At 39.9% G+C, this 12,856-nt stretch overlaps 1 protein-coding gene across 1 annotated transcript; it reads right to left on the bottom strand.

The window, feature by feature from the left end:
- Positions 1-10,183: 10,183 nt before the first annotated feature.
- On the bottom strand, positions 10,184-10,582 carry LOC124521285 (60S ribosomal protein L15-like). Its single transcript, XM_047092379.1, has one exon. The coding sequence runs from the start codon at positions 10,580-10,582 to the stop codon at positions 10,184-10,186; it is 399 nt and encodes a 132-aa protein (XP_046948335.1).
- Between the last annotated feature and the right edge of the window lie 2,274 nt (positions 10,583-12,856).

The raw sequence follows: 12,856 nt of genomic DNA, 5'->3' as shown, positions 1-12,856 counted from the left end.
TTCTTTGAAATTCTCTCTTCTTTATCATTTGTCAGAATAACTTCTACTTATCCTATACACTGAGATTTATATTGCAAGCACCAGTAGTATTTTCAAAGTCCCTAAAAATAATTAGGAAATTGAATAATGCCAACATTTCAAGAAAGGGGAATACTCTTAAGTTTTGTTATAAAAATCCATCCCACATTTAAAAAAAATTATGTTTATTTATTTTTGACGGAGAGAGACAGAGCATGAGTGGTGTGGACAGGCAAAGAGAAAGAGGCACGGAATCTGAGGTGGCTCCAGGCTCTGAGCTGTCAGCACAGAGCCTGAGGTGGGCCTCAAACTCACAGACCCTGAGATCATGACCTGAGCCAAAGTCGGGGGCTTTACTGACTGAGCCAACCAGGCACCCCCATCCCACATTTTAAAACTTTTTTTTTAATGTTTATTTATTTTTAAGACAGAGCATAAGCAGGGGAGGGCAGAGAGAGAGGGGGACAGATGATCCAAAGAGTCTGAAATCTGACAGCACAGACCCTGATGAGGGGTTCAAACTCTCAAACTGCAAGATCATGACCTGAGCTGAAGTTGAGTCAGTTGTGGGGCACCTGGGTGGCTCAGTCAGTTAAGCATCTGACTTTGGCTCAGGTCATTGTCTTGCAGTTGCATGAGTTTGAGCCCTGTGTCGGGCTCTGGGCTGACATCTCAAAGTCTGGAGCCTGTTTTGGATTCTGTGTCTCCCTGTCTCTCTCTGTCCCTCCCCCACTTGTTCTCTCTCTCTCTCTCTCTCTCTCTCAAAAGTTAAAAAAAAACATTAAAATTATTTACGAGTCAGATGCTTAACTAACTGAGCCACCCAGGCACCACAACTATTTTTGAAATTATAGTAAAATATACATTTTACTATAAAATAGTAAAAAATTTACTATTGTAGCCATTTTAAGAATATAATTCAGGAGCATGGAGTATAGTCACATTGTTGGGCAACCATCATCACTATCCATCTTCAAAATTTCTTCTTCTTTCCAAACTGACACTGTACCTATTAAAAAACGAAACAAAACAAAACAAAACAAAAAACCTCCCTACTCCTTGCTCACCCAAGGCTCAATCTCTGAATTTGAGCGCTCTAGATATCTCAATAAGTGGCATCAGACAGTACTTGTCTTTTTGTGACTGGCTTATTTCACAAAATAACAGCTTATTTCACTGAATAATGTCTTCAGTATTCACTAGTGTTGTAGCATGCATCCAAATTCCCTTCCTTTTTAAAGCTGAATGATATTTCACTGTATGTGTATACCACATTTTGTTTATCCATTTATCCTTCAATGAGCATTTGGGTTGTTTCTATGTTTTGGCTATTGTGTTTTGGATAACACTATTTTGAGCATGGGCATACAAATACATGTCAGAATCCTTGCTTTTAATTATTTAGGGTATATGCCCGGAAGTGGAATTGCTGGATCATATGGTAACTCTGCACTTAATTTTCTAAGGAAACGCCATACTGTTTTCCACAGTGGCTGCACCATCTGCCATCCCCACCTGAAATGCACAAGGATTCCAATTTCTCTACGTCTTCATCAACAACTTATTATTTTCTGTTTGTTTGTTTGTTTGTGTGTTTGTTAATGGTAGCAATCCTAATCAGAGTGTAGTCGATACTGCATTTTATAAAGTTATAGATTCAGGTATTAGAAGGCCTATAATCTCATTTAGTCTCAGTCTTTAGTCTCAGTCTCTTACATTATTAAGAGGACTGAAACCAGCAAGTTAAGTGACCATGACACAGGTCAGAATAGGGAGAAAACCAACTCTCCTGATTTCCAATGTTTCATAGAGCCTTTGGAAATTGGGGAATCAAAAGTGTTTAGCATCAGAGTAAAGGGTACATCAGGGCTGAAATAAAATCAAATATGGGATTGAGAGGTAAAATTCTTATCTGGTACTTCCCTGAATTCTTATGAGGTTAGAACAACATTGGAAAAGTTGGTGACCCTCCCAGACCCTCAGTTTCCTCATCTATAAAATGGGGATAATAAAACTTGCCTTGCAAAAATATGGAAAAGATTAAAAGTATTCAGCATCCCACTTGGCCCTGACACTGTGAAGGGACTGAACAAAACTCCCATTTTTCCCTCAACTGCCAATATCCAATGTAACAGCAGGCACTTGTTAGGTGCTAAACCAAGGCTTGCTAACTTGACTTGCTTTAACAAGAAGCAGGGTCTAAAACTGCCTTAGGCTTAGTTTTGTTCTGGTAATTTCTTTCCAATTTCAGGTGGGTTCCAACAAAAGGTCAGAGGAACAACAGAAGCAGATGGCCTTCCTGAAGCGCCTGCCAGAGGAATTCGTTGTGTGTCTTAGGGGTGACGTCTCCACCCATCACACAGCTCAGAGGCTCAAGGGCAGATCCCCAACATTGTCCATGTCCCTTCCTGAGCACTCCCTGGTGCAGACTACAAGTCTGACAAGGAAAATGTGCTGTGATCATCACAAGGGGAGAAAGCAGCTGCTCTAAGGTGGAGTCTATTGTCAAGGCTCTCCTGGTAACAAAAAGAGGAAAAGGCCTATCAAAGCATTTCCTGCCCACAGGAGCCATGTGCTTCCATTAATTCTTCTCCCCAGTCAGTCTGTCTCCCTCAGGCTAATGTCTCTCCATGTCGACCATCCCAGAGAACAGAACAGGCATTTTTAGCACTTAATTTTACACCCGTTCCAAACTGTGGTTTTTAACGAGAAAGACTGGCTTGGATGTTCCGTGATGTGTACATACACATTTTCATAGGGAATGAAAGAGTGTGGTTGGGGCAGTTAGGATTTTTCAGAATTCTGCCCATACCTGTCAACTGCTTGGGCAACAAGGAGGTGAAGTCGCTGCCTTCCTGCACTATGGAGGGATTCGAAAAAAACAATGAATATTCTCTTGAGTGTGACATTGGTAAAATTTACACTTTATGGAAGAGATTAGCTAGCCATGGGAGTCAGTGGAAAAATATTCCCAAATGAATGACTAAGTTTTGTGAACGAATTCACTAGCCATGGGAGTAATTAAAAAAAAAAAAATCTAAATAAGTGAGTGTGTTTTGCAGACTGATCTGGATTTAATCTCAGGGAAGCAAGCCTGGTGGGTGACTCTTATGATTAGGTAATGTCTAGTTTCTTACACTGCACCCCTCTTCTGGAAAGGGTAATTTTACAAAGAAGGTGAGTGGTGAGCATGGTGTGTACAAATAAGGGAGACCGAAAGGTAGAATTTGGCAAATGACTATCTAGCCCTTTCATGGTGAGATCTCTTATGTACTGATATGGTAGATGCAAAAACCAGTGGAGAAAAATCAAGGTGCCCTGGCCAGCATCCTGCCTGTCACCAGACATGGGAGTGAAGTCATACTACAACATCTAGCCAATGGATGGCCTGGCAACTGACCACAGATGTAGGAGAGAACCTACCAGAGAATGGCTGAGGACAGGCCAGAAGAACCCCCGGGGCTGCCCCACAGAAGCAGGAGCTAAATAGAACTCTTGTCACTCGAAGTCACTAAGTATGGGGATGGTTTGTTCCATAGCCAAAGCTAAATGTTGCGGTGGTCAGTAAGTAGTAAGAAGTCTCTGCTGTGAGGCTAGTTCTTCAAACCTTAACAAAGATGAAATCGTCCTCAGGACACTCTCCCTTTGTTTTCACTAATCACTTGTCCTCCAGCTTGGCAGTTAAATTTCTCCTATGAATGAATAAGTCGGTGGTCGTTGTTTATATTGTGGACTGCAAACTTAAATAGGATGAGTGAGTCTTTCTGAGTCTCTCAATCTCGATGCCCATGGTATTGAGTCTCTGGTCTTTCTTGGCCGAGGGGCAGAGTTTTCCACAGTGACACACCCAGCATGTCCCTGTCCCGCCCAAGCTAGCTACCAGCTTTGTGACATTTGTCTAGAATTTTCACAAACCCCTTATGACAGTAACATTGAACTGTTACATCCAAAGAGAAAAAAGATTCAGCTTCTTACATTGGTTTTAAAATAATAAGAAAAAGCTGTAAAAGAATGAAAGTTCACCGAAATAGGTGTGAAATCTAATCAGCAAGATACAAGATCCCGGTCTTGACATCTTTCAAGAATAATGAGGATTCCATTTGCTAGGCTGGGTAATCATGGAAGAATCACATGTGCCCTCTTGATCCCATAAGAAAGGTGAAGGTGCCAGTATCTGTGACATCCAAATGTATGCAGAATAAAAAAATAACACTTGTTTATGCCTACTCAATGTGACTGATCAATTTAAAGTTAAAAACCAGATACTCAGATTGTTAGTTTGCTACATATTATCCCACACTTACTTGGCTGACTTATTTTAGTCAATTAAATGATTGTTCATTGACACGTTAATATTATCTTAATTGTTGGTATGATATATATAAATATACATTTTAAATATATATAGAAATGTATAGAAAAATATATATATTATATATATATAATATATATTTCCAATTGAAATTAGCTAATAAGCAATGGCATTTGATTCCTAAAAACATGTTGCAGGCTTTATTCTGCAAAGGTTCCCACACTTCTCATGCACAGATTATGGAACTCTAAATCTGTTCTATTCATTCTGAATTCCTTGCTATATAAAGTAAGATATATAGAATTACATTTGTGCTCAGCACAGTCTGTTTTCAGTCTGTATTTATCACTTGGAGTTTTTCAACCTTTCTGCTCTCATCCCCCCCTACTTCACACTTACCCAAATGAAATGCCAAAGTTGTGGCAGTGACTGGTTATATACTAGGACTCTGAAGCTATAAAGAGAATGGAGGAAAACAAACTTTTCAGTTTTAGACCGTAACCAGAGATACAAAAATTATGTCAAGAACAACATGATCAGCAAACTCAGTTCACAGATGTTCGCAGAACTTGCTCACTTCCACTGAACATTCTGAAGCCATTCATGTATAATGAAAAGCAAACAAAGTGCTTAGTGGCAGAAATGCACCATGGCAGAATGCCTTCTTGACATGACTCTTAACATGAACTATGGCTTGTGCCAGGGTTCAGTCACTTAACACTAATGGGCCTCTGTTGGCTACTCTCCTTTGAGATGTTAAGGAGACAAAAAGGATGCAGATGATTGCATGTTCATTTCATATATTAATAAGTTGATACATCACATCAAACATTTTATGTTTATGTGAAGTGTGTGCATTCATTCAACAAACATTTAGTAAGTGTCTAACCCATGTTATGCTCTGTGGTAGATGCTTTGTAATGTTCAATAATAAGCAAAGCACCATCCCTGTCCCCAAGGATCTTACCCTATAAGTACTTAACTTCTGACCATTTTTACATACATTCTTTTATTTTGTGCTTGTAGCAATCACAAGAAATAAGTACGGAGGTGTTATGAGTTGAATTGTGTCCCTTCTATATTCATATATTAACATCCAAAGACTGAGTACCTCAGAGTGTGACAGTATTTGGAGATACGGCCTTCCAAGAGGCAGGTAAGTGAAAATAAGGCCATTAGGTGGGGCCCTAATCCAATGTGACTGCTGTTCTCATAAAAGGAGAAGAATAAGACACAGAGAGGGAAGACCCTGTGAAAACACAGAGAAAAGATGGCTATCCACAAGGCAAGGAGACAAGCCTCAGAAGAAATCAACCATGCTGACACCTTGAGCTTGAACTTGTAGCTTCTAGAACTGTGAGGAAATCCATTTCTGTTGTTTAAGACACCCCATCTGTGGTACTTCGCAATGGCCACCTTAGCAAACTAATACAGGAAAGAGATATTATCCTTATTTTATAGATGACTAAGTAAGGCTGATAGAGAGAGTAACCAATTTACTCAAAATTTATGTACCTAACTAGTAAATGGCAGAGGCAGGATTAGAAGCCAGTTCTTCCTACACCCTCCACATAGCTCTGTGTCTCTTTCTGTTGTCTACTACACCACACGTTGAACGATCTAGACATCTGACAGCCAAGACCACTGCTACGAAAAGTTGGGAGAAGATGTCTCTCTTTAGCACACTACCACCTTAGGAAGCTTTCTCCTTTACCAATTTCAGACGTCCGCTTATCCCTGGTTTCAATCTTCCTGTTCTACCCACTCTCCCCTTAAAATTAAAACCACGTTATCTCAGTGGAGGCTATTTGCTGTTAGGAAGAAAGTGTTTTATTAAGTGCTTGTATGCTAACTTATCAGTGATTGTTGGTGATTAGTGCTAAACCTTCCTTTTTTAAAGACTAACATTAAAAATAATTTGCCTAAGAAATGATTTCTTCAGGATAGCAGGCAAGTAGTAAATATACGTATGGAGGGGGGCAGGGGGAGAAAGCCTTCTAATTATTTGGAAAATGTATTATTATTGCTAAGTTTATGTGCCTTATGGAAGTTTAGCTAATGGGGATCAGGAGATTTCTTAGAATTTATGAGCAAAGGGAAAATTATGGTATTTGATTAGATGAGAAAGAATAGAAATAATGTATTACAGGATAAGGTGCTAATCATATCTTGAGTCAACAGTTAGTTTAGTCAAAAATGTATTGAAGCCTGCAATGTTCATGGGGAGACATGGGTGATATAAAATGAGCCACATGCTCACACTGCACACAGTTGGTGACTTTAATCCTAGGTCAGTGGTTCTCAATCTGATTTTGCAGCAAAATCACCTGGGGAGTGTTTTAAGAACAGGAATAGCAAGTGACCAGCCCCAGAAATTCTGAATCATTAAATCCAGGGACCTGGATTTTAAAATGTTCCCCAGGAGATTCTGATAATAGTAGGTTTGCAAACAACTGCAGGCAGAGCTGTTCTACATTTATCAGTCAGGAAAGATACTTCTACACAGCACTTCTATTTACTGTGGCTCCCATGGCTTTCTGGGATCTGTGGGATTCTCCAATATTTTTCAATGATAAATCCTAGGCATAAATAACATGGACAAATTGCAGAAGAATAAGAAGAGAAGGTAGTGACAGGAAGCAGATTTTCTCCTGGCAAAACACATATGTATCAAAGTAGACAAATATCAGACTGAAACTCAAGGAAAGAAATCACAAAGAAGTTATGGAAGCATTAGTCTACACACAAGGCAATTATCAAAATTCAAGAGAAATTATACTTTCCTCAACATATGTTCTTACTTGGTCATGATTTTTCAGTGAAGGACAGAGTCAATATAGTAAGAAAAACTTTAATGCCAAAAATCAAACCCTCTTTAAGTCTTCTTTAAGAAATGTCATCAACAGAAGATCCAACTGTAACATAAGAAATGGTCTCCTCAAAAAACTAAAAATAGAACTACCGAATGACCCAGTAATTGCACTACTAGGCATTTATCCAGGGGATACAGGTGTGTTGTTTCAAAGAGACACATGCACCCCCATGTTTATAGAAGCACTATCAACAATAGCCAAAGTATGGAAAGAGCCCAAATGTCCATTGATGGATGAATGGATAAAGAAGATGTGGTATATATATATATACAATGGAGTATTACTCAGCAATCAAAAAGAATGAAATATTGCCATTTGCAACTACATGGATGGAACTGGAGGGTATTATGCTCAGTGAAATTAGTCAGTCAGAGAAAGACAAAAATCATATGACTTCACTCATATGAGGACTTTAAGAGACAAAACAGATGAGCATAAGGGAAGGGACACAAAAATAATATAAAAACAGGGAGGGGGACAAAACAGAGGAGACTCAGGGAGAACAGAGGGTTACTGGAGAGGGTATAGGAGGGAGGATGGGGTAAATGGGTAAGGGACACTAAGGAATCTGCTCCTGAAATCATTGTTGCACTATATGCTAACTAATTTGGATGTAAGTTTAAAAAAAATAAATAAATAAAATTAATAAAAAAGAAAGAAATGGTCTCCTACATCTGACATTCTCTGCAATTAACTGTGGAACTTTGTAAGAACACCCATTACTGGGCCCAATGCCCAGAGTGATTGGGAACAGGAATCTGTATCTTTAAAATGCTATAGGTGAGAGGCACCTGGGTGACTCAGTCAGTGAAGTATCCAACTTCAGCACAGACCATGATCTCGCAGTTCATGAGTTCAAGCCCTGCGTCCGGCTCTGTGCTGACTGCTCAGAGCCTGGAACCTGCTTCAGATTCTGTCTCTCTCTCTCTCTCTCTCTCTCTCTCTCTCTGTCCCTCCCCACCTCACACTCTTGTCTCTCTCTCTATCAAAAATGAATAAACATTAAAAAAATTTTAAATGCTATAGGTGATTGTGATTCTCACCAACAGTGGAGGCTGTCTCAGTGACTCCTTCATTGCACGGATGTGGAAGAGATAGTCAACTATCACCAGCTGGCCCAGCATGAGCACCCACAACCAAAGAAGAGGTAGACTCTTCAAAAACATGGATGGATCCACCAAAAGTTATTTTCCTCACATTCTGCCTTCGGAACCATGATTAATGATCAAAACTTTTTAATTACCCTTTTGTTTGATTTAAGAGAAATTCCTGCCACACATAGAATACCGTTTGATCCAGAAGGAAGTCCTACCGTGTAAGGCATTAGAGTTATTATTTCCCATTTATGTCAAATCTGAAATCTGGAAGAGGTCACAAACATGGTCCAGTCAGATCTAAGTTTTTCCCCCTTACAGATGAAATCCAGAGATGGAAAAGAAATTTGCTTAAGGCACAGTTGGGAAAAACCCCAGAACCTCTGCCTCAGTCTGGTGGTGTTGGCTCAACACCATACTGCTGCCCGCAGACGAGGAAATAAAGGCTCAAGAACACAAACTGACTGTAAATGGTATTTGAACGTTTATTTATTTTTGGGACAGAGAGAGACAGAGCATGAACGGGGGAGGGGCAGAGAGAGAGGGAGACACAGAATCGGAAACAGGCTCCAGGCTCTGAGCCATCAGCCCAGAGCCTGACGCGGGGCTCGAACTCACGGACCGCGAGATCGTGACCTGGCTGAAGTCGGACGCTTAACCGACTGCGCCACCCAGGCGCCCCTGTAAATGGTATTTGTATGTGTGTGTGTGTGTACATATGTGCACGTGTGTATGTGTGTATATATGTGTATTTGTGTGTGTATGTGTGTATATATGTGTATTTGTGTGTGCATGTGTGTATATATGTGTATTTATGTGTGTATATATGTGTATATGCGTGTGCATATGTGCATATATGTGTGTGTATGCATATATGTCAATGTGTGCATGTATGTGTGAATGTGTGTTTATGCATGTGTATGTACGTGCACACACATGCACACAGACAGCCAATGTTCATAAGGGGGAGGGAGGAGAAAGGTGGCTACAACAAAACTCTTTGACTCCTCAACAAAAGTATTTCTGACTTTTTTGAACCACTGATAAACCATATTGGAACAGGATGTCTATTTCCAAAATTCTGTAAGATGGTTTTGCTAATACATAACCAACCAAACCACTGTCAATGGGTACATACATTAAAATAGAACACATTTGTGTATATCAGTAATAAACACTTAAAATATCTGGAAACTTTGTAGAAAATTTATGTAAGTGAAGAGAGAACTTAGTAGCCATTTCTTTATAATATCTGTTAAATCATAAGACTATTTAAGGTCAAACATAGTTTAAAAATTTAATTAGGGAGGGGCGCCTAAGTGGCTCAGTCAGTTAAGCAGCCAACTTTGGCTCAGGTCATGATCTCACAGTTAGTGAGTTCCAGGCCTGCATCAGGCTCTGTGCTGACAGCTCGGAGCCTGGAGCCTACTTCAGATTCTGTGTCTCGTTTGTCTCTGTTCCTTCCCCGCTTGCACTCTGTCCCTCTCTCTTTAAAAAATAAACACTAAAATTTATTTTTAGATAAAAAAAAATTTAATTAAGGAATATACTAGTTTCAATTTCCCCCAATCTGGCCTCCCAACCCTTTTCTTCATTATCCCTTCTATTTCGACCTCAGCTTCCACATAATTGTCGATTGATTACTGAGCCACAAAGGTCCAATATGGCTTTGCACTTCAGTAGACCAACAGTGAGGCAACAGAGTTCTGGAAGAAATCAGTGTAAAATCTAACCGTGTATTCAGCTGCTAGACAGAGAGTGCATTCCCTTTCTTTCTTTCTTTCTTTTTCTCCTTTTTTTTTGTCGTACATTGTTTATTAGGTAAGAATTTTACAAGAATTATTTTATTAGTGGTAATGGCAGATCTGAAGAGTATTGTGTCTTCTCTATTCCGCATAGTGAAAACCACCAATGGTGTGATAGAACTGTCCAAGGCCATGGCTCTCATGGTCTGCAGATGTCAGCCTTTCCATCTTCCTGAGCTTGTGGACTGGTTTGGTGATCCACTGGGTGTCAGGCTTTCTTCTGATAGCTTTACAGAATGGATCAATGAGGATAATCTCAAAGAATTTGTATGTGGAATCTTCACTAACCCAGCAAGAATTCAGGACTCTCAGAGTCCCACAATGGCATCCAGCTCTCCCCTCAGTGACAGGCTGAAGGCTTTGGGCAAACTTTAGCTGGATAACATCATGAAGGACAGGCTTGCCATAGGTCCCACCCTTACGGACTGGGCGTTTGTGGCCACCACATGGCACACGAGTCCAATAAATGGACTCAGACATCAGACTGCTTCTTCCTCCATAGATCCTGGATGTACTTGTAAGCTCCCATCTTTGCTTACCTGTGAGATGCTGGCTGCAGCCAGACAGAAAGGAGTATATTATTTTTCAAAATATTAATCATACCTTTTCCTAGGTCCTGATGCAGAGTAGTTAGGCAGTAAATGCCACTCTTCTATTTAAGGTCCTTAATGATTCTCTATTACCTTCAGAATAAAATTAAGACTCAAGCTTGTCATTTAAAACCTAGTTGCCTTTTTAATTATTGCCCCCAAATGCTTAGGCCCCTGCCATACTGAACTGCTTAGAGATTCTCAGACAGTTCACACTTTCATGCCTTCTTTCCTTTGCAAACACTATACCCAGATACTGAGATCAAATTTTCCCTGTCTACTCTCCTTACTAAATCCTACATTGAAACTTCTCCATGGACTCTTCTAGGATCTCCTCAGATTGGGTTAGATCTCCTCCACTTCTGCTCTCCCCCAAACACACACAGACAGAAACCCCCCTCTCCACACACACACCTGTGTTCTCATAGCATCCTGTTTAAACTCCTATTATATATCTCACTGCTTTATATTTATTTTAAAATATTTTCTGGCTCCTCTGATAAGGAGAACAGGGATCTATTCCAATCATAGGGACCCACACATATGGTGCCTACTATATTTTTGTTGCATGAATGTATAAGATATAAACCTAATTCCACTCTACAACTCCTTATGTGCAAGAAAGGGAGTGACCTAGTAACATGCTGTTTTGGGAAACCCTTATGTGGACTTTAGAAGGGTAGATGAGGTACTACGAAAGGCCATGTAATACCTTGGCTGTGGATTAATTATTTGTTTATTAGACTAGGCTTTCCAAGGGAACATCCTCTGACTACCCTCTAACAATGGAGGAAATAGCAGGCACTGTTATACCCTGGGCCCCTTTATCAGTAAATCCCATCTACTGGAGGCTCCTATAGATATAAACCCTCTTTGCTATGGGCCATAGTGATGAACACAGGAGCTCTTCTCTGAGGGAATAAAATCATGAATCTACAGTTTCTGATTTCCCCCAATGAGCAAATGGAGACCCAAAATGCTGACTGACAATGGGAAGAGATGTTACATGTGATCTTTTGTTCCAAGTGTTAACCCAGGTGTTATTTTAACGGAAGACTTGAAAGGCTACATTTAAGACTCTTTGATACAATTAAAATGAATAAACTATGGGGGTGCTTGTGTGGCTCAGTCGCTTAAGTGTCTGACTTCAGTTCAGGTCACGATCTCACGGTTCATGGGTTCGAGCCCCGAGTTGGGCTCTGTGCTGACAGCTTGGGGCCCGGAGCCTGCTTTGGATTCTGTGTCTCCCTCTCTCTCTGCCCCTCCCCTGCTCATGCTCTGTCTCTTTCTCTCTCTCAAAAATAAGTAAATGTGAAAAAATTTTAAATGACTAAACCATGAAGTTCCCTGTATAGAGCAAGTGCCAAATAAACAGACAAGAGTCTCAGAGCAGATAAAAGTGATTTCTCAGAGGCCATGCCTTCCTGTCTTTCTGACTTACTAGCATGTAAGTGATTGTCATTTTATAGGAAAAAAGGAGGAGCTAAGTTTCTCCTAGAGAAGCAGTCTACCTGGTGGCTGGAAATGAGGATTTGGAGCAAGGCTCCCTGGATTTGATTCCTGGCCTTCTTAGCTGTGTGTCCTTGAGCATGTGACTTCGTCTCTCTGTGCTTCTGTGTCATTTACACCATACACATAAGCACATGCATGCACACACATGCTCTTATGTCACAGTACTAAGTGATTCAATGCATAAAAAGCACTTTGAAAATTGCGTGCCAAATAGTAAACACTCAATGAAATGTAGTTGTTGTTATTATGATCCTAATAATACTAGTGTTACTAAGGAGTTATTTCACCTTTGCTGCTTTTGCTTTTATATCTTCTATTACAATGAGGTGTCTTTAGACATATTTGGCCATCCCTGTGCCATTGAAGGATTTCTGAATTGAACTAGTTCTACCTGTTCTAATGATGTTTATGTACACCTCACATTAAATGATGAAATCATTATGAAGCTAAAAATCACCCTTTTGTAATCACATTGATTCTGACTTTTGTTATCTATGAAGGAGAAAAACAGCATGTTTGTGCAATAATCTACTACAAGAGTTATTCTTGTCCACACTATTGTGGATTGTATCCCAATCGCTTTTAAATGTGTTTCCCACGTTATAGTTTTGCAATCAGAAAATAACGATAATATATTGCAAGAAAACTAAGT

The sequence above is a fragment of the Lynx rufus genome, unplaced genomic scaffold, assembly GCF_022079265.1.
Source record: "Lynx rufus isolate CCGP_SWC_20201006 ecotype Redwood Valley unplaced genomic scaffold, mLynRuf1.p SCAF_3, whole genome shotgun sequence".
Taxonomy (NCBI): Eukaryota; Metazoa; Chordata; class Mammalia; order Carnivora; family Felidae; genus Lynx; species Lynx rufus.
Note: the sequence above shows the minus strand (reverse complement) of the source record. Positions and strands in the feature narration are given on the sequence as shown.

Excerpts from the sequence above, each read along its gene's own strand:
- LOC124521285 (XM_047092379.1), bottom strand. The coding sequence starts at position 10,582 with ATGTCTGAGTCCATTTATTGGACTCGTGTGCCATGTGGTGGCCACAAA.